The sequence below is a fragment of the Mesoplodon bidens genome (genome assembly GCF_964165515.1).
Source record: "Mesoplodon bidens genome assembly, chromosome: 4".
In the NCBI taxonomy this organism is placed as follows: domain Eukaryota; kingdom Metazoa; phylum Chordata; class Mammalia; order Artiodactyla; family Ziphiidae; genus Mesoplodon; species Mesoplodon bidens.
The window spans coordinates 118,502,250-118,524,177 of NC_138160.1; the positions used below are offsets into that span (position 1 = coordinate 118,502,250).

The 21,928-nt window shown below is 42.2% G+C and overlaps 1 protein-coding gene across 4 annotated transcripts in view; it reads right to left on the reverse strand.

Moving 5' to 3' along the window:
* The window catches only part of SIL1 (SIL1 nucleotide exchange factor), a 303,875-nt gene that overhangs the window by 79,425 nt on the left and 202,522 nt on the right, over positions 1 to 21,928 (reverse strand). For all 4 annotated transcript variants that reach the window (XM_081230896.1, XM_081230897.1, XM_081230899.1 and 1 more), the window contains one exon: positions 6,951 to 7,071. In XM_081230896.1, the coding sequence (XP_081087022.1) occupies positions 6,951 to 7,071 (121 nt within the window). The remainder of the gene's footprint in view (positions 1 to 6,950; positions 7,072 to 21,928) is intronic.

Consider the following 21,928-nt stretch of genomic DNA (forward strand, 5'->3'; position numbering starts at 1 on the left):
AAGAGCTGAAGATGGAGTCACTTCATGAAAGAGGAGAAAATGGCATGAGGCAGAGAGAAGCCCACCATGGACAGAGAGCTCTCAGCCAGCTACTCGGGCAGAACAAGTCTAGAATGTCTGTGCGATGCTGCTCTCTCAGTACGTGCCAGAGTAAGACCTCCTGGAGGACACTGGGCACAGACAGAGGAAATAACATATACCCTATTTATATTCTTCTAGGAAAGAGACCAACAGGGACCTGAGCCCCCCAAGTGTGTGCCTGACCTGATTTGACGACTCAGTCTATCTTTACAAAAACAGGTTGGATAAATTCATACCCTTAAGACCAACCCCTGAGCACAGAGTACATGCAGGAGGTATGAGTCAACCTGACAAAGGAATGAGTCTGAGATACTGAGAACTAAAATCGAGGCCAGCCACCTTCCATAGCCAGCCTCCAAGGACAGGGAAGAAAGGAACCAATGTGGACATAATGTCAGGAACCTGGCAGAGACTAGAGTGGTATCCTCACAAAGAGCTCTGGAGCTGATCCAAGCCACAACAATTCATCTTGACTGGAGAGAAGGTATTCATGGGGTGAGGGGGTGGAAGGCACGTTTTGCCACCAGCACTCACTTCAGTTCAGGGAACAGAGGTAAGAAAAAGAGTGGTACATACAGACTAAGGGAAGTGTAGAAAGTGGGCTGTGCATGACAAGACTGTCCAGCTGGCAGGGCAGGGGGAGGGAGGAATCCAGATATCCCTGGAGATATATCAGAGGCTGGGGAGGAAGGGGCTACTGGACCACTCTCTGTTCCAGGCGAGATGAGTACATCAGTCTCATGGTCCAAGATCCTAGCCAGCCTCAGGTCTCATGAGAGGTACTCACTCACAGTCTTTGATTCATCCTAGAGACCCCTTAGGGCCCTCAGAAAAACACTTGACTTCTTTAAACCCCAGTCCTTCTAAACTAATTAATAATAGCTAATCACTCCCATTTACAGACGACTTATCCATGTGTCAGGCACTATGTTAACCCTTTAGAAGTAATATTTCATTCAAATCATTACCACAACCCTACAAGGTAGGAAAGAGAACCCCTTTCCTGTCAGAGAATCACCCACTGCCAGCTGCATGAGGATGCCCCTGCCCTGACCCTTACCCCTAAGAGGGAGTTACGTATTTAGGGCTATAACTTGAACAGATTATCTCCTCCTTCCTCCAATACTTGGTCAGGATTAATCCCGTCATGTCTGTATATCTGTTTACTGCCTAAAGTCCCATTCTCCAGGCTATCCATCATCACCCACTCACAGCCCCAACTGCACACACAGAAATGTGCACATGTGTGGGTACACACGAGTGTGTGCACACACACAGGCACACATACAACTATCCTCAGCTGGTATTCTCACTTTATTCTTCACTGAGAAAAACAGATGTTATCAAGAACTCCCTCACCTTTCCATCATCCACTCTATACACCAACCTGCACCTAAATCTGTATTTTCTGCTTTCCCTACTACTGGAATGGATGACAGTGTCCCTGCCCCTGCTGAACTTAGGCTAGAGATCCCACTTGCCTTTTCAAAAGCTTTAACTCCCATAATTATACCACTCCCACCTGCCTGCATCATCAATTTTCCCTTTGATTGGATTATTCCCATCAGCATACCAACACTCCTTTGACTCCACAGTCTCTAATTATCATGCCATTTCCCTACTCCTGTTCAGATTAAGTAAAACTTTATGAACACATTGTCTTCATTCACTATCCACACTTCCTTGAATGCTATTTACGTTGCCATATGCATTAACCTGGATTTTATCCCCACAACCCCACTAAAACGGCTCATCAAAATTCCCAGTAACTGATGGCCAAATCCAATGGACTCTTCACTAGTGCCATGTTCCTCAACCGCTCAGCAGCATTTACACAGTTCACCCCTCCCTCCTTGAAACACTCTCCTTTCCTGGCTTCTTGTTGCCACACTCTCCCGGTTCTTCCTCTTCCTTACTCCTTCTCTGTCTCTTCTTGCTGGTTCCTTATCTCCTACCTAAATCCTATATGCTGGAACACCTCAGAGTTCAATCCTGGAAAATCTTTTCTTCTCTATCTCTATCCTCTCACCTAGATATTTTAAAATATCTATCAGGCAGTGATGCCCAAATTTACATCTTTGACCCAAACCTCTTCTCTGAGTACCAGCCAGACTCCTGTACAACTACTGATATATCTTGGATCTCGGATGTTTAATGGCCACCCCAAACTTATTACATCTAAAACAGAGGTCTTGATAGTTCTCCCCATAAAACTGTCCCTCTCTCAATCTTTTCTATTTCAGTAAATAGTACCTTCAAGTACCTAGTTGTGCAAATCCCAAATGAGGCTTTACCCTGAACCCCTAACCCTACCCTTTTTCCAACCCCTACATCTAAATCGTAAGCAAGTCTTATTGCTGTTACCTCCAAATTAAATCTCCAATTCATCCACTCTCCTTCACACACCATAGACTAAGCCACCATTATGTTTTGCCTGATCCACTTAAATGACATTTTAATTGTCTCTGTGCATCTGTTTTTGTCCACCTTCAATCTATCCTCCATATACATAGCAACTAGAATGATCTTGCTAAACTATATTAAATGACTCTCCCACCCCCAATCCTCCAATGGCTTTCCATTACAATTCTACTTAAATGAAGAACATTCAACATGCTCCTCAAAATTCCACATGATCTGGCCCCTTGTACCTTCCCAATCTCATCTTAGTCTTCTTCCTTCTCCTACCCTCTAGTCAACCTGATCATTTTCCTGTTTCTTGAACTTGACAAAGCCCTTTCCTTAACAAAGCCAGAAACTCTTCTTGTTTCTTCTGCCTGAAATGTTCTAACCATAAACCTATAAAACTAACCCCCTGCATGACTAAATGCCCCTCATTCTTCAGGTCTCAGTTCAAACATCTCTTTGAGAAGGCCTTCTCAAACCATCCTATCTACAGTTACCTCCCTCAGGGACTTATCACCTTATTTCTTCCCTAGTATTTATTATAATCTGTAATTACCTTACTTGCATACTTATTTCTCTCTTTTCCTGCCTGCCAACCTCAATAAAGCTAGCATCTTGCCTGTTTTGTTTACTACTGTATCCCCAGTGCCTGGCACATAGGCATTCAATAGGTCTTTTGTGAAATGAATGAATGGTGTAAGTAAATGGTCCTGTCCTTGGCCCACTCCCTTAACTACTATACCATATTATACCGTGGTAAATGCTCAACCCAAAATGAAACAACTTGGATGCAGTTTGTCCCTTATCCCTCTAAACATAAGAGGATGACTCAAAAATCTGGTTGTTCCAAGGCAAAAATAGAGATGTACTATGGAGAGATTGACAGGGATACAGACTAAAACCAGTGGAGATGGCAATACCTAACACACAAAGAGGAAAAGGAAAACCTGCTGAGAGCCAACTATACACTGAACTCAGGTAGTGCCAAGAGAATCTTCTGGGACAAGTCAGAGTCAGGAGACCTTGCCCAGGCTTTAGAGCCCACAGGAACTGTAGCTCTAGGTAGCAGTGTGGCCAGTCACACATCCAGCAGCTCTAATGGAGAAGTTGCCATGGATTAGGCTGAATGGACTATCCCCATCTCTCGCTAGCCAGTGGTTCTTTTTTTTTTTTTTTTAATTTACTTATTTTTATTTTTGGCTGCCTTAGGCCTTTGTTGCTGCGCACGGGCTTTCTCTAGTTGCAGCAAGCAGGGGCTACTCTTTGTTGCGGTTCGCGGGCTTCTCATTGGGTGGCTTCTCTTGTTGCAGGGCATGGGCTTTAGGAGCGTGGGTTTCAGTAGTTGTGGCACTCGGGCTCAGTAGTTGTGGCTCGCGGGCTCTAGAGCGCAGGCTCTGTAGTTGTGGCGCACGGGCTTAGTTGCTCCGCGGCATGTGGGATCTTCCCGGACCAGGGCTCGAACCCGTGTCCCCTGCACTGGCAGGCGGATTCTTAACCACTGCTCCACCAGGGAAGTCCTAGCCAGTGGTTCTTAACTTTGTGGGATCACCAACTTCTTTGACAATCTGATGGAAAGCTGTGGATCCTGTTCCCCAAAACAGAATTAAGTCAATAAGCAAAATATTATAACAGTTTTGAAAATCAGCCCTGCCCTTTGGCCTCTGTTCCCATTCCAGAACTAAAGAGGCAGGAAGACACTGTGAAGTGGAATTAAAGGAGCACAGGATGAGGTCCACTCCATGAGCAGGAAGTCACCACCAAAGGCAACCAGAGACTCACTGAGCTCACAGCACTGAACACCCACACCACCTTGTCAACGCCTTTGGGCTTCTGTTCAGACAGGTTTGCTGCTGGCTATAAATGCTGAGAAGGAAGAAGACATGTCCAGCATATCCTGGAGGCCATTCCAGGGCAGAGCCCTCAGAAACATTCCAAAGGAGAAAAGCAAAGAGGCAGGAGTAGGGACGAATATTCTTCTCTTATGGTGGCTCTACTACAGACCACATGGATGGCTCTGCTTTCTAGTATAAAAAGACAGGAGCGGGGGCTTCCCTGGTGGCGCAGTGGTTGAGAGTCCGCCTGCCGATGCAGGGGACACGGGTTCGTGCCCCGGTCTGGGAAGATCCCACATGCCGCAGAGCGGCTAGGCCCGTGAGCCATGGCCGCTGAGCCTGTGCGTCCGGAGCCTGTGCTCCGCAAGGGGAAAGGCCACAACAGTGAGAGGCCCGCCTACCGCAAAAAAAAAAAAAAAAAAAAAAAAAAAAAAAAGACAGGAGCAACAAGACAAAGCAATAAGTGCTCCTACTGATGATCTATGGTCAGGTATTGGAGAAATCACTTCCTATAGTATTAAAACCAACAAATAAAAAGCTCCAAAATCATCAAGTTCCTAACTCAATATTCTTAAACGAAGAAAAATCAGACTTCTTATTCAGAAAATAAGACTTGACTTAGATGTGAGAAAAGACTTCCTAAGTACTTTGAGACACTGAAAAACGTATGTATATGCATGCTAAGGATGGAGGGAGGTTGATAGGGGTTACGACAACGAGATTTGATTCTTTCTTCGACGGTTCTGAGAAAATAATCATCATATAACCTGGGTTAATCCAGGTTCAGGACTATCTGGAGAGATGGGGAAAGTAAAGATCCTTCCCAGTTTGGGGTGACTATAAGGACGACAAATAGCTCCTTATCTATCATAATATAAAGTTGAATTTTCCAACAGTGAAAAATGCCCAAATCTGAATAAGCTACTTTATGGGCTTGTGAGTGCCACATGGACAGGATGGATGACCTTTTGCCAGGTATATAAAAGAAAAGACTCAGGTAAAAATTGGGTCTCTAAGGTAACTTTCTGCCTCATATCTAACTGCAAAATATTGTTAAAATAATAAAAATCCAAGGACTGAGTAACACTAACCCCACTCAGTAATCCATGATTGATTCCCAATACTTACATAAATAGGCATATCTAGGAGATATTGAGGTCACTGTTCCAAACCATCGCAATAAAGTGAATATTGCAATAAAGCGAGTCATATAAATTTTTTGGCTTCCCAGTGCACATAAGTTATGTTTACACTATACTGTAGTTTATTAAGTGTGCAATAGCATTACGTCTAAAACAAAAGTAGGTACCTTAATTAAAAGATACATGACAAAAACCAATACAAACCAAAAAACCAATTACAATAGTAACATCAAAGATCTGTTCATCAAAGAACTAATCACAGGATCACCATAACAAATATTAATGAAAAAGTTTGAAATATTGTGAAAATTACCAAAATGTGACACAGAGACATGAAGTGAGCAAATGCTGTTGGAAAAATGGTAGCAATAGACTTGCTCGACACAGGGTTACCACAAATCTTCAATTTGCGAAAAACGCAGTATCTGCGAACCGCAACAAAGTGAGGCGCAATAAAATGAGATATGCTCGTATTAGAACAGGGACAGCGAACTATTTGTAATAATCAGATAATATTTTAGGCTTTGTAGGCCTTATGGGGTGATTTTCCCAACTACTCAACTCTGTCAGTGTAGCAAGAAATCAGCCATAGACAATACCTAAATGAGTGAGCATGGCTATGTTCCAATAAAACTTTATTTATGGACACCGGAATCTGAATTTCAAATAATTTTCAGTCATGAAATATTCTTCTTCTTCATTTTCTTTCAACCATTAAAAAATGTTAACAACAACCTAGCTTCTGGGTCATACAAAAAAAGGCAGTAGTCCCAATATTTTGCTTCAGGCCATAATTTGCTGGTCCTTGTATTAGATACTTCATGGCTGGTATTTATACTGACCTTTCAAACTGCACAATTCCAGCAGCCCCTGCAACCCCATGCCTCAACCTCCTTCTCCCTTACACAGGAAATAGCAAGCAAAAAAACTTGATAACTCAAGACAAAAAACATAAAAATAGAGACTACGAATTGCCCAAAAGCAAATAATCTAAACTGATTATTAAAAAATAAGGCAACTCTTACCATTGGAGAACTTTTGAAAGCCTGTTTTAATATAGACTAACAAGAGGAAAAGTTGGTCTGAATTAAAGACTTTAAAATGCAATTTTATTGCTCACCAAGTAAGTATTACTGCAAAGCAGAAGGCCTAACAGGCCTGTTTTAATGAATAGATGACCCATCTGTAATCAGTGCATTAATTGTTGGGATTCAAATGAGTACTCTTAAAGTACTGGGAAAAATGGCTTCATTTTTAAAGCAGGTTAAGCATTCCCCCTACAGCCTTTTTTAAAGTATCAATTTGCTTTGCAGACCATAGAAGTAAACATCCATAAAACCCTGACAGATTTATCACAAATTCTAACCTATTAAATTTCAAAAAAATTTAAAGCCATGTGTATTTGGGTAAGAAACAATACATTGTCATTACTCTCAGTATTACAGGGTCAGTGCTGTCAGTCTCCCAGTCCCTAGGGTTGACACTATACCTTTTGCCTTTTTTCAACCCTTTCAAATTATTTCGAAGCTTGTCCTCATCTTGGAGTTTCACTTCTCTTGCCCCAGTCTGGAGATTCAGCCGCACATGGGATCCTGCAGGAACAGCATGACCTAAAAGCCAAGAAGAGAGGAGGCTTATGACGTATACAGTACGTGGAGGGACACTGCATGTGAAAAATTCCTTCAAGCGAAGTGCATAGCACAAGTTATCTTGGAAAGATGAGGTAAACTCCGAGCATAAAAGAGTAATGATGTAGCAAGAATTCAAGTTTTCTCAATTCTGGCAGGATCATAGCAAACTCCACGTTACATCAACCACTGTGCCTCCATCAGAGAACCAAGGAGCCGGGGAAACACCACTCCAAGACAAGCTGTTCTGTTCCTGCCATCCCACTTCAGCAGGGAGTTTCTGTATCTTTGCCTAAGAATTAAAAGGGAACTTGAGTACCTGAGTGTATGTGTATAATGATCCACTTCTAACCTCAAACCCATCCAAAATGCCTCAAGGATTTTTTAAAAAGGTATGTTCAGAGTAGAATGGGGAAACCTATCTCTGGGGAGGCTCCCTGAATTGGGGGTTAAATGATGCAAAAAGTGAGACCCAGACTGGGAATAAAGGGAATCCCAAATAGATGGTGCCCTTCATGCAAAGACTCAGACACAGAAACTGACAGGCCACATTCAGGAGGCAGGGAGCAAGAAGAGCTTGGAAAAACTGGAAGGGCTGTGGAGGCTGCTGTCTTGATGTGCCATTGGAATCCCAGTTTGGGTAGGAAAATAAAAGGTAATGGCTGAGGAAGTTGGTTCTGGGAAAGATGAGGCCAAATACTGGCAAGAACAAGAAACTGGTAACTTCTATCCTATTCCTATGATCATGGGGCAAGAGGTAACTGCTTTTAGCATTAATTCCATCTCCAAGGGAGTTCCCTGGTGGCCTAGTGGTTAGGATTTGGTGCTTTCCCTGCCGTGGCCCAGGTTCAATCCCCAGTCCGGGAACTGAGATTCCAAAAGCTGTGCGGCACAGCCAAGGGGGGGAAAAATCCCATCTCCAAATGTATGAAAGGGAGAGATTATCTCACCTGGAGAGATCCAAAACCAACATAACAATAAGAGTATCTTCCCGGCTGAAGGCTAAGCAGGTCATCCTTGATTTTCCCTCTACTTTACACCCCATATACCCAATCTCCCAAATCAAGTGTTTCTCCTGCCATATGTCTTCTTTCTTCTTGAATGCATACCTTTCTCTCTGCCCTCCCCACCACTGCCCTTCTCTGAACCATCACCATCTCTCTTCTGGATACTGCCAAAGCCTTCTAACTGGCCTCTACTATCTCCTCTTACCTCCTAATCAAACTGTTCTTTACAATGAATGATTTTTTTTTCTTTCAAAACACAAATCTGACTATGTTATTCCCCTGCCTCGAACCTTCTGATGGCTTCCTACTGTTCTTAAAGATGAAAATCTTCATGCTGGTCAATGAGGCCCTTTTTAGTATCTAGCTCCTTGCCTGCCTCTTCAAACTTGTCCACTCCTCGTTCCCCATGTTCTAGGCCACACTGGCCTTCTTCCATTCCATGAAAGGAACCATGCTCCCTCCTACCACAGGGCCATTCCACCTGCTGTTCCTTTCACCCAGAATGCTCCTTCCTACCCCAGCCTCCATCTCTTCAACCTTCCAATCCCAGCTAAGAGTCGCTTCCTCTCTGAGAGGCATCCTCTTTTTCCCCAGACCAGATATGGCTTCCCCCTAAAGGTTTTCACACAACACCATGACCCGTTTTCTTTCTCTTTCCTTCTTTTTTTTTTTTTTTTGACCACCCCATGCAACTTGCAGGATCTTAAGTTTCCCAACCAGGGATTGAACCCGGGTCCACGGCAGTGAAAGCACCTAGTCCTAACTACTGGACTGCCAGGGAACTCCCCGCCATGACCCTTTTTCTTAATAATACCACAATCAATAGTTATATCTTAGCTTATCTTCAGGGTCTATCACATATGCAAGCATATAGTAAACCCTCAATAATTATATATTAAATGAAAAATCAAAAATGGAAGAGAGAAAATCCTAGCTTATCTAGAGGTGTGTGGAAATGCCAACAAGGATTTTCACTAGGACAAGTAGATTCATAATAATTCATAATAATTAGTAGTCATAGTTATTTTTAATAGTAATTGTACTAATAACATAATAATAATAATAATAATATCTTGAATTTTCAGACTTTTGAAATTAGAAGTAAAAAAGAGAAAAAGTACATGACTTTAAAAGTTTCAGAACATAACAGGTTAGACTGTGCTAAGCTGGCCAAGGAAAAGACTAGGATCTTATGTGAATCCATATATTTTATTTGGGGAAAATTCCAAAATTACTCCCTTCACATATGCCACCATAGGGGGCAAGAGCAACCACAATAACATTAACTTAAAATACAGGTTACGCTCATTTAAAATACATGAAACCAGCCACGGCAGCAGTGGCAGAGGCAACAGAAAACACAGTATTTCAAAGGTTTCCACCCCATTGGGAAAAAGGCCAAGTTAGAGAGTGTGATCTGACCTGCTTCCTTCTAGGGCCTCTCTGAAGGGACCAGAACACTGGAGAAGAACAGAACAGAGGCAAAAAGTCACCAGATACATGCAGGGATTGGGAGGTAGAGGGGAAGGGGAAAAGCAGAAAATAAGACAGGAGTCCAGAAAGGCAAATAGGCCTGCAAAGCCTGCGGTGTCTATTTCCCTAGCCCTGGCTCCCTGAGGGGGAAAAAAATAGGTGGTAGACTGCATCATTGTCACCAGTTCTGTTCCATCCACCCCCTTTACCATGTGACCTCACAGTCCCTCCTACTAGTAGTAGAGTGTACTTTCCCAACCTTTGACTTTGGACTTAGCCTGTGACGTGCTTTGGCCGGCAGGATGTTAGCAAATGTGCCACAGAGGTTTGAAATGTGCTTGTGTGTTTGGCTTGTCTCTTGGAATTGTGTATCACTGTGAGAAGAACATGCTCTACTAGCATTCTGATCCAAGAAGGATGAGAGGTCCATGGAGCAGACCTGGACCCAAAGTGCAGACTGGAGATGAACCCAGCTGAGCCCAACCACGGTCAGCCAAGTCTAGCCTATTTGCAGACATGTGAACAAGAATAAATGACTGGATACCTTTTTTAACTTTTTACTTTGAGTTACCTTTAAATGTACACTTGCAAAAATAGTATAGAGAGTTTCCATATATCACACAGCTTTTCCCAATGTTAATATCTTATATATCCATAGACAGTTACTGGGAAGTTAATACCAGTAACCAAACTAAAGATCCTTTTCAAACCTTACCAGTGCTTCCACTAAGGTCCTTTTTTGTTCCAGGACCCCATATGACCTTTGGTTGTTATTTCTCCCTAGTTTCCTGCACTCTACAACAGTTCCTCAGTCTTCCCTTGTCTTTCATGACCCTGATACCCTCAAGAAATAAATACTTATCAGTTATTCAGAACTGTCTGGTTCTTGGCATGATTAAACTCAAATCATGCCACCTTGACAGAAGAACAACAGAAATTATGTCATGCTCTTCTCAGTGTATCATATCAAAAGGTTCGTGATGTCAACATGTCTTATACTGGTGATATTGGTCTTGATCAACTAACAAAAGTAATCTATACTGAGCTTTTCCACTGTGGTAAACAAAAATCATGGCAAACTACCAAACTGTAGAAAACAGGCTGGCGGTTTCTCAAAATGTTAGACAAAGAGCTACCATATGAACCCAGCGATTCTTCACCTAGGTGTATTCACGAGAGAACTAAAAACATATGTTCACACAAAAACTTGTACATGAATGTTCACTGTAGCATTATTTATAATATCCAAAATGTGGCAACAACCCAAATGTCCATCAACTCTGAGAAATGAACAAACAAAATGTGATCTATCCATTCAGCAGAATACTATTCAGCCACTAAAAGGAATGACATACTTCAAATCATTAAACTGTATCTCAATAAAACTGGAATAAATAAATAAAATACACAGTAACTTTAAAAAAAAGAATGAAACACTGATATATACTATAACATGGACGAACTTTGAATGCATTAAACTAACTGAAAGAAGACAGATACAGAAAGTCACATATCATATGATTCCTTTCATATGAAATGTCCTGAATAGGCAAATCAACAGACATAGTAAATTAATGGTTGTCGGGGCTAGGGGAAGGGAGGAATGGGGAATGACCACTAATAAGTATTGTTTCTTTCTGGGGTGATGAAAATGTGGTGGTGGTTACACAATACTGTGTGTATACTAAAAATCCCTGAATTATTTAAAAAAAAATCATGGGGGAAATATTCTGAGATTACACAAATCCTCTTTTTCCTCAAACCTTTGCACACCATTAGAGGGGTCCGTTTGCAACAATTACCACTGTGGAGATAGTCTAATAGCAATTTTCTACTCCCCTCCTTCCTTACACATTTATTAATTGAAATTTCACTACAAGGAAAAACTGTTCCTCCTCCATCTACTTAATTATTTACTTTATCAATATGTTCTCATGGATATTTTATTCTATGAGTTATAATGCAATATTATCATCATTTTGTTGCTCAAATTATTTCAAATTATTTCAGCTTTGGCAACTAGGAGCTCCTTCAGGTTAGCTCTTGTGTTCCTTTGGCAAGTCCCTTTGCCCCATCATTTTCTTTTTTCAAGTACTTCCTTACTTTCTGGATCCATAAGATGCTCCAAGTTTATCTTGCATTTTCCTTTTCCCAGCCCTGGAATCAACCATTTTTCAAGGAGTCCTAGTTTTTTACTGAAGAACAGTGTTTAGAAACCATGATCTGCATGATAGGTGTGCTCATTACTACTAGGTTGTCATTGCTTCTGGGCTCTCTCTGGGTCAGAGATAAGAAATTTATATGTGTGTATACATATACATATACATATATTCACATATACACATCTGTATTTCTACATCTATTTGTCTGTGGACCTCTTAAAAACTACAAGTTTATACTGATACCTCAGATTCCAATCAGCCCCACAGGGTTCATCTCCCCCATTTCCTTATTTGCAACTTCTTTCTCCAATAGTGAGAAAACTAGTTCTTTTTACCTGCAATAATTTATTGTTCAATACTAGTACATATACAAAGTAGTTTCAAAATTGCTAACCCATACCCCTGTGAGAAACACATTTGACAAACTAGATTACAGCATTTACATACAGCTCCTTTGTCTTTAATTTTACAGTATCTAGTCAAAGTTATCATTTCACAAGGTCACTTAGGTTAGTTCCATTCTTCCCTACCCCCATCAGTATGATTATGTTATCAATTTGGTTCATTTGTTAGTGTCTGTGTTCCACTTTGTTGTTTCCATTCCTCCACATCCTGGTTGGTTCAATTTTTTATTTGGGGGCATATGAAGGGTACGTGAACTATTACTATGGTTCTAAGAGTCAAAGCTATACAAAAAGAAATTACTGTCGTTTTAAAGCTGAGTTTTGAGTGGTTTGTTTATTGTGGCAATTCATTCCAGTGGTCCCGAAACAAGGAATTTAGAAGTGTCCAATAGAAAAAAGAGTTCTTTTTTCTGAAATTACATCATTTCTATCTTTTTAGTGTTAAAATGTCCTTTTATAAAATGAGATAATGATGATGGTGGATGATAGTGGGTTGTTTCTATGTTAAGGCCCTTAACTCAGCAAAGTGAAGAAATTGGCCTTTGGTCCTCCGAACTTTCTTTTAAAGTTTTCTGGTCCATGAAACACCATAGTCTAGAAACCACCCATCTATTCTACCAACATTCCCTAGGACGTTTGAGAATTATTCCCATGGTACACTTTAAATTACTGAATTTTATGGTATATAAATTTTATCTCAATAAAGTTGTTTTAAAAATTAATTTCTTTGGATAAAGCAGTACTTCTCCTTTTGAATCCCGGGACAGCAATTAGGCTATCAGATATAGTACAAGGTGACAGCAAGCATTCCTAGGGGCCAAGAAAAAGCTAAGTTCAGAGCCTAAACACAAACCCAGAAGGATAGTTCTGGGTAGGGTAGAAAGAAGAAAATGAGCCTAGAAAGCCTGAGGCCATCAAACACCTAGGCAAGAGGAATACTGGTAGAAGGGCAGGTAAGAAATATTGATCCAAGATGCAGAAGCCAACTCAAATGCCCATGGGAGGCAGGCAAATAAGAGAGATGAGTGAGGAAGGCCATCTGTAAGACAACAGGGAGTGGTGAGGGCTGAGAAAAAAATGCCCCCTCTGAAAGCATTCAAATTTTAAAATACAAAAGCTAAACAAAACATATCTATATATGGAATTCAGCCCACAGCCAATTTGTTACTACTGGAAAAGATGTTTCACCTATTGACATATCTTGCCTGACTCAGTATTTGTCCCAACTCACCCAAGTGCCCAGTGATTAGAAACTTAGCCCTCCTGGGCTCAGAGTGGCAGCATCCTGCTTGGGTAGTGCCCACAATGAGCCTGCTGTGCAGTCTGACTGCCCTGCTTCAGCGGAGACAGGGCCAATTGAGATGGATGCCACAGTGCCCTGGTTTCTGCGTTGGCATCAGATGCCTCGCGAGTTATATGTCTTTGGGAGGTGTCTCTGTAGGCTTTTGCCTGGAAACCTCCCCCTCCAGGGACTTCTAGGCTCTTTCAAGTCAAACCTGGACACAATGGCAGAAAATCAAGGGCTGCCGCGGCACACCCTGCTCAGATGAGAACTGGCCATGAGACCATGAGCACTGGAACTCTGCTACCCATTCAGCTCTTTCTTTGAGGGTCAGGTAAATTCAGGCAAATTCCTTTTTATTTTTTAATCTTCATGCCCTTATGTGTCAAATGACAAGAATCTATCATGTCTGCTTTCACTGTGTTAGACTGTTGTGAAGAATAAATGAGAAAACACTGCGTCAGTGCTCAGAAGAAGTTAAAAGTGCTTCAGGAAACACAGCCCCGAAAAGGTAAATGTTGGGCCTTCCCTGGTGGCGCAGTGGTTGAGAGTCCGCCTGATGATGCAGGGTACACGGGTTCATGCCCTGGTCCGGGAAGATCCCACATGCTGCGGAGCGGCTGGGCCCGTGAGCCATGGCCGCTGAGCCTGCGCGTCCGGAGCCTGTGCTCCGCAACGGGAGAAGCCACAACAGTGAGAGGCCCGCGTACCGCAAAAAAAAAAAAAAAAGGTTAATGTCAACCAGAATGAAACAAAGACATTTTATTTATCAAGTCCTGTAGGTATGTATTAACACAAGTAAAAATTCCCAATTATGCCGAGTTTCTAAAGGGCAGGGACGAATTACTTGTGCCCACAGCTCAGGCTCAACTCCAGGCACACAGTAGGCCACCAGAAAGGTCAGCTTGAATGCCAGCCCCCTGGCTCCCACTTCCAAGACCAGAAAGAATAGGAGGAATATGGGACAGGAAGCAATGCCACTCACCTCCAAGCTCCTAACCAGGGCTGGTCAGAGCTGAGACTTTACAAGCACAGTTGCCATCGCTACCACAGCCCTATCCTCCTGCTTTTTAATTCAAAAACCCCTAACAAGTCCTGGCAAGATCCCTGCCTCACACAAATGAGCATCTATCCTGTCTCCAAGGCAGGACTTGAACTGAACCAGTAACAAAAAAATGTGCACAAACCTCTCTAGGGTGCTGAACCCTGAACCAATGCTTAATGTTTTTTGAAGGAAAACACAACTGGAGATCTTTTTTTTTTTTTTTTTTTTTTGCGGTACGCGGGCCTCTCACTGCTGTGGCCTCTCCCGTTGCGGAGCACAGGCTCCGGACGCGCAGGCTCAGTGGCCATGGCTCACGGGCCCAGCCGCTCCGCGGCACGTGGGATCTTCCCAGACCGGGGCACGAACCCGTGTCCCCTGCATCGGCAGGCGGAATCTCAACCACTGCGCCACCAGGGAAGCCCTGGAGATCTTTTTTGTAAGCAGCAAAACACAGAGTGAACCAGTCTGTATTGTCATTACATTTATGCATTTTCTAAAAGGACTAAACAATGGCAAAATGAGAAAAAATAAAAATATTCTCCAAACTGATTTTTTACTCTGCTGCATAATCTACAGTCTGAGCAGGGCCTTAGAAGAGTTCTCTGGCATGGCTTCCAAGCAAGGGTGGAAATCCATCACCTGCATTAAAGCCCTTCAGATCAAGAGACTCCACAGTCTTCCTCTGGGAACAGCTATCTTCATAGCTCCCACCGCATTCCAAAACTACCCTCCAAAATTTTATCTGCTGTGACCTAACCAGTGTCTCCTTTCCAGTTCTCAAGGAGGACAGACGACAGCTGGGCACCAACTTCTGTATACAGAATTCACAACAGCAGTGGTCTTCAAGTACAAGGACTAGCAATGCTACTTGGAAGATTTCCTCTGTTACAGTTGGAGAGGTACTCTGAACAGCCATCAGGACAAAGGCTCAAAGTAACCATATCCAGGACACCGTGAGCCTCTTTCCACAACTGGCTAGTCAACAAGCATTTACTGAGGATTAGGTAAGAGCCTGCCTGCTCTATTCTAGGCATTCCTTCTACCACACTTTACTGTGTACCCACTGAAGAAAGCCACCTGCTGTGTTGGGCACTGGTAAAGATACCACATTAACAAAACCAATAGCTGCCACTGAGGAATATGAAGTAAACGAGGAAGAGGGGTAACAATATTTAGAGTCCCAAGTCCAGATAACAGCTTTCAGGCAAGCAAAGAAGTGGGCATATTCAGGGGACAATGAATAACTCCATTTGAAGCTCAGCATGTAACAGAAAGAGAAGGAGCAAAGAGGCTAGTTAGAAAGCTATTATACTTGACCTAATCAAATATAATCAAGCCTGAATGAGGGGAATGGGTAGGGAATGGGAAGAGTGAGACGGAGTAAGGGATGACAGTATTTTGACCAGAAAAACTTAGGAATTCTATCTGACAGGGGTCAGTCCTCCTTCCCTCAAAAGCACCAGACCTTTAAGCATGTGCAGTGACTCCTCGGACCAGCCCAAGAGACCTGTCAGAGCCCCACAATTTAGTAAATCCACGGGTAAAGGAGAACAGGGGAGAAGGGGCAGAGGGGCTACTTTCACCCAGAGACTCAGGATGGGTATCCCACACCTGTTTCCTAGCCCACTGATTGCCTCCATTCCCCTTTTATCTCTACCCTCAATGTGTTCCATGTTCCTCTTTAGCTCAGAAGACCCAGTGAGACTAACAGATATATAGCACAGCCCTTTAATCAGAGCACTTGAGCTTTTACATCCATGTTGGGAACTGGTTTTCAATAACCCTATTTATTGCTATAGTCTACTAGTTCCTGCCATTTCTTTTTTTAGAGATATTGTCCCACACCCTACTCTCTCAACCCTACAAAATGTTAAATATATTCAGATTTCAATCCATTTTCAATTGTGCATACATGTATCTGTTGGGGATGAGGAGACAGGGGAAAGACTTGAGAAAATTAGAGGGATTTCCCTGGTGGTCCAGTAGTTAAGAATCCATCTTCCAAAGCAGGGGATGTGGGTTCGATCCCTGGTCAGGGAAGTAAGATCCCACATGCCACGGGGCAACTAAGCCCGCACACCACAACTAGAGATCCTGTGTGCCACAACCACAGAGCCCACGCACACTGGAGGCCACACACCACAACTACAGAACCCACGTGCTCTGGAGCTCGCATGCCACAATTAGAGAGAAGACCGTGCACCACAACTACTGAGCCTGTGCACCGCAACGAAGAGCCTGCATGCCACAACAAAGACCTGATGCAGCCATAAGTAAATAAACGAATGAATGAATGAAAAGAAAATTAGAAGAGGAAAGGAATCATTATGAGACCAAAGGCCAGGCAGTTCTTCCAGCTCTCTAGAGACCAAAGGCCAGGCAGTTCTTCCAGCTCTCTAATCCCACTTAGGAATTATTGAGTCAAATAAAACCACATTTTGAAAAGTCTCACTACAATTTAAGTTAACCATAAGATACTGGCAATGAGTTTCACTTAATAATGAGGAGGGGAAAAATAGCAACTGGGAATGAAGGAGTTAAATGTGCCCCTTTCCCAGGGGTCAGGGATCTTAGTTCCACTACAGCTCATTTTCTGGAGAAGACTCAGGGATTCTAGAGTGCCTGCATTTCCCACCCAGGCACAATTTCATTAGCAGCTCATTAGCAAGAGTGGCAACCATTTCTGACTCTTGTTTTTCGTAATATTTATTGGTTAATTGAGACTTTGAACACAAGTTGACTGAGGACCAAATGAAAGTACTAAAACCATTCATTAGTCAAATTTAAAACACAAAGATTATATTTTAAACAAACCCTTTGTTCTCATTTATTTTCCTCAAACAGAAGTCATAATTTAATAAGAGGGCTAAGAAAGCAAATTGCCAAGATACTGCCATAATTTTTAATCCTTTTTTTTCCACCACATCAGTCCCCAGGGTTCCTGACATCATAATTGGCTGTTTGTTCTCTTTTACAACACCTGTTACCTCCACAGCCAAACATAGTTCTGTGAATTATTTCAAAACAGTACCAGCTACTCCTGACCTCCACAATTTCCCCAGTACCTGATGCAAAAGCCCTCAGTTTGGATGCTTCCTGCAGTGGAAAGAGAGGAAATCCATAAGTATGAGGGGAGCAAAATTCCTAGGGCCAAATTTCTCTCTAGATAAGTTCTAAAGGATGGGACTCAACTCCCTTCCTTTTTGAGGGAGAGGGGCAGAATGCAAACCAGAAGGGGAAAAGATGCAAATGGAGCAATAGATACAGTGTAGAGAAGGCAGTCAAGGAAACAACTGGTCCCAAGTCCTTGCACCTCATTGTGAGAGGGCCTCCCTTAAATGTAGGCAACATGGACAACAAAATGAGGTTAGTTACCTGAGCCTTCTTTCAGCTATCAAAAATGTAATGACAATCCCAACTTGTTACCTCTTAAAGTTTTAGATCATGAGTATTAAGAGACCTACTAAGCAGTGCTGTGCTTTGCTTTCTTCACCTGCACTGTTAGTCTCACCAGAAGGAGCTAAGCCTCTAGCACTTGGGTGACCTGGGTAGTTATCCAGTCCAGTGGTAGAGAGCACAGGCTAAGGAAGACCCAGGTTCCAGGTCCAGTTCTACCACTTAATAGCTTTGAGACCTTGGGAAAATAAGCTCTGTGGTCCATGTACAGAACAGGGCTCAGAGTACTCACTTCATAGAGTTCACAGAGTTCACTGTGAGGAATAAGAGATAATGCAAGTGGGATGCTTAGGGTTGATCCAGAGTACTCTCAACAATGGTGTTTGCTGGACTCTTGTCTCTCTCTGACTTGTTCAGTTTTCCCAGCTATGGGACAGGGACCATTACAGATGGTTAGACTGAGTGTTAAGCTCTCAGTACATACTTAATTGAGTTCTGTAGAGGATAAGTGAGTACATGATTTTTGTAGAATTTTGATGTCAGACTGCCTCATTAAGGCTGCAAGAAGTTCAATAACAATGAAGCCTACAGGGCATCCAAATTGAGAGGGCAGCCAGTTAAACCAGGCTTCTACCACACTGAAAAGATGCACTACAGCCTTCCTTGGCTGGGGCCAGCAGTAGGCCAACCAAACCCATGGAGCAGTCCTACCTATCCTATTCCCCAAGTCAGAACAGAAAACAGAGGCCATAACCAGCAGCATGACTTAAGCAAACGTGGGGAGGATTTAAATGAGAACAACTGCCAAGCCAGCAACAAGGGAAAAGGGTTTCAGGTTTCCCGATAAACTTAATTCAAACACAGGCTCAAGCCAGTTTTGTAACAATGCACTATAAGGCTTATAAAAGCAGCTGCCCTGCTCTGGCTTCATGTTTCTCGGGGGACAGTGCTTGCAGGTGCCCACCCAAGCATGAGTGAGAGGTCTAGATGTTCCAGGCCACTGGGCACAAGGTTGGTGCTTCAGCAAACCTGCTAACATGTACACTCCTGACAAGCAGCCTGCTTCATACTCTCAACCCGTCATCACAACAGCTGATGCTGCCCCCAGCTGTGCATCCCCACAGTACTCCCAATCCTAAGCACTTAATGTTAACTCTGCAACTGTCACTTGATTATATACACTCTACCTGCTATACACTCTGAAGTCCCCTACAAGTACCCAGGCAGCGCTTGCAAGTTCCGGCCTTGGTGCTTACTACCATTCATAAGTGGATTCACTCCCTACTGAGTGCTTCTGGTCTGGATCCCTTTTGATAGAAATCACCTCACAAAAAGCCATTGCCAAGACACCCTCTTTCCAACCGCCATTTCAAATTTATGAGAGAAGGCAAACCCTTCAGAACTCCATGGACACCAGCATCGTGAGCTAGAAGGAACCTTAGGAGATCATGAGACCTAATCTCCACTGGAAAGATACATGATCCCTCCTTGTGCCATGCCTCCTGCCATTGCAGCCTGGCGAAGCATCCCCAAGGACAATTCTGTTGGCACTCTCCTTAAAACATTCAGTGGTTTCTTTGCTACCCTCCCAAGTACCAATACTCCTGCTGGTGTTCAGATCCACCTAATACAGCAAAGTCCCTGCCTAACATTCTCTGCCTTATCTCCCCTCATCCACAAATACTACATCCTCTGGCCAAACTCACCCACGCTTTCTTTGGTCCTTGATACTGCCTCTTCACTTGCTTTTACTCTGTCAAATTAAAATCCATTTTTTAACGGCCTAACTCAAACAATTCTATGCAGTTTTATATATTGTCTTCCCTTCCTTTCAACCTTGAGTGTCTTGCTTATTCCTCTCAAATGGCACTTCCTCTATTCATTGTTTCCTACTCAACTGGGTTCTTTGATACTCATTCAACAGATATTTACTAACCACCTACAATATGCCAGGTTTTAGGGAAATCAAGGATGAGACATGGCCTCTCTACACTTAAGGAAATCACTGGTCTGGTGAGGGAAGCAAATCTATAAAAATATGATACTTGTCAAATTTTCCCCAGTAGGTTAAATTCTCCTTGAAGTCAGGACATCTTTATATTCCTACAGTGCTAAACAGAGTGTCTGGTAGTAAATGTCCACTGTGTGTATGTTCCAAAACAAAGGTAAGTTAGCTTTATGGGAAGAAAAGCAAATAATTTCCTCTTTCTGAAATGTGGGGCAAAGGGATGTATTGCTGCAAAGACAGTCTTTAACATGGGATCATGGGAAAATAAAACCTAATTTAATAAATACAACAAATATTTTTAAATGTGTTTTAATTCCACAGTATCATTCCTCAACCCACAAGTTAAATGAGACAGAGGTACAAAGACTAAGAATTGCACAAAGAGGGACTTCCTTGGCATTCCAGTGGTTAAGACTCCACGCTTCCACTGCAGGGGCACGGGTTCCATCCCTGGTCAGGGAACCAAGATCCCACATGCCACACGGTGCGGCCAAAAAAAAACATTGCATAAACAGAAACAGAGAGCAAGAGATCAAAACAGAATGAGAGACCTACACTGCTGGTGGGACTATAAGCTGGTACAGCCACTATGTAAAACAGTATGGAGGTTCCTCAAAAAACTAAAAACATAGTTGCCATATGATCCAGCAGTCCCACTCCTGGGCATATACCCAGACAAAACTATAATTCAAAAAGATACATGCACCCTTATGTTCATAGCAGCACTATTCACAGCAGCCAAGACATGGAAGCAACCTATATGTCCATCAACAGATGAATGGAAAAAGAAGATGTGGTACACACACACACACATGCACGCACACACACACACACACACACAATGGAATACTACTCAGCCATAAAAAAGAATGAAATAATGCCATGTGCAGCAACATGGATGAAACTAAAGATTATCATACTAAGTGAAGTAAGTCAAAAAGAGAATGACAAATACCATATGATATCACTTATATGTGGAATCTAAAATATGATACAAATGAACTTATGTACAAAACAGAAACAGACTCACAGACATAGAGAACAGACTTGTAGTTGCCAAGGGAGAGGGAGCTTGGGGTTAGCAGATGCAAACTATTATATATAAAATGAATAAATATCAGGATCCTATTGTATGGCACAGGGAACTATATTCAATATCCTGTGATAAACCATAATGGAAAGAATATGAAAAAGAATGTACACATATGTATAACTGAATCACTTTGCTGTACAGCAAAAATCAACACAACATTGTAAAGCAGCTATACTTTAATAAAAAAAATTTTTAAGAAAAAAATGAATGAATAACCAACAACAATTTAAAAAAAACAAAAGAATGAGAGATTTAAAAGAATTTAAAAGAATGAGAGAGAAGCATGGTTGAGCTCTTAACTGTTAGTAAACCACACACATCAGACTTCACGTGGACTTCAGAGTATTATCACCTCTGATTACAGGCTTTGGTGGATGAACTATTGGTCGTAGCTCTACAAGTGCTCTTTATCCTTAAACTTTCAAGTATTCCCAAGTCCACCAAACAGAAGCAAAAGAGATGTGGTAGCTAGGAAGGCAACAAGAAGAACTATGTCACCTGAGAACAGTTGGTGAAGACTCTAAAACTGTATGTGAAATATTTAAGTATACAATTACATTTTTCGGAGAAGGTTTATAGCTTCTACCAGTTTCTTAAAGAGGTCTGTAAATCACTCTCCCAACACACATATAAACATGCATACTTTGGAGAGCCTATAGGCCAATACTGGGAAGGCTACACAGCAACAGGCATTCTAATACACTGTAGGTAAAGATACAAATTAGTGCAATGTTTTTGGTCATCTGGCAATATCTATTAAAATTGTAAATGTTCATTTCATTTGACCCAGCAGATTCCACTTGTAGGAATGTATCCAATAGAGACATTCGCCAAAGTACACAACTGATATATTGACAGAATGTTCATTACAGCATTTTAATAATTGCAAACAATGAGAAACAATACAAAATGTCCATCAGTAAGGGATTTACTACACAATGCACTTCATGCCTTCAATGGAACACAATA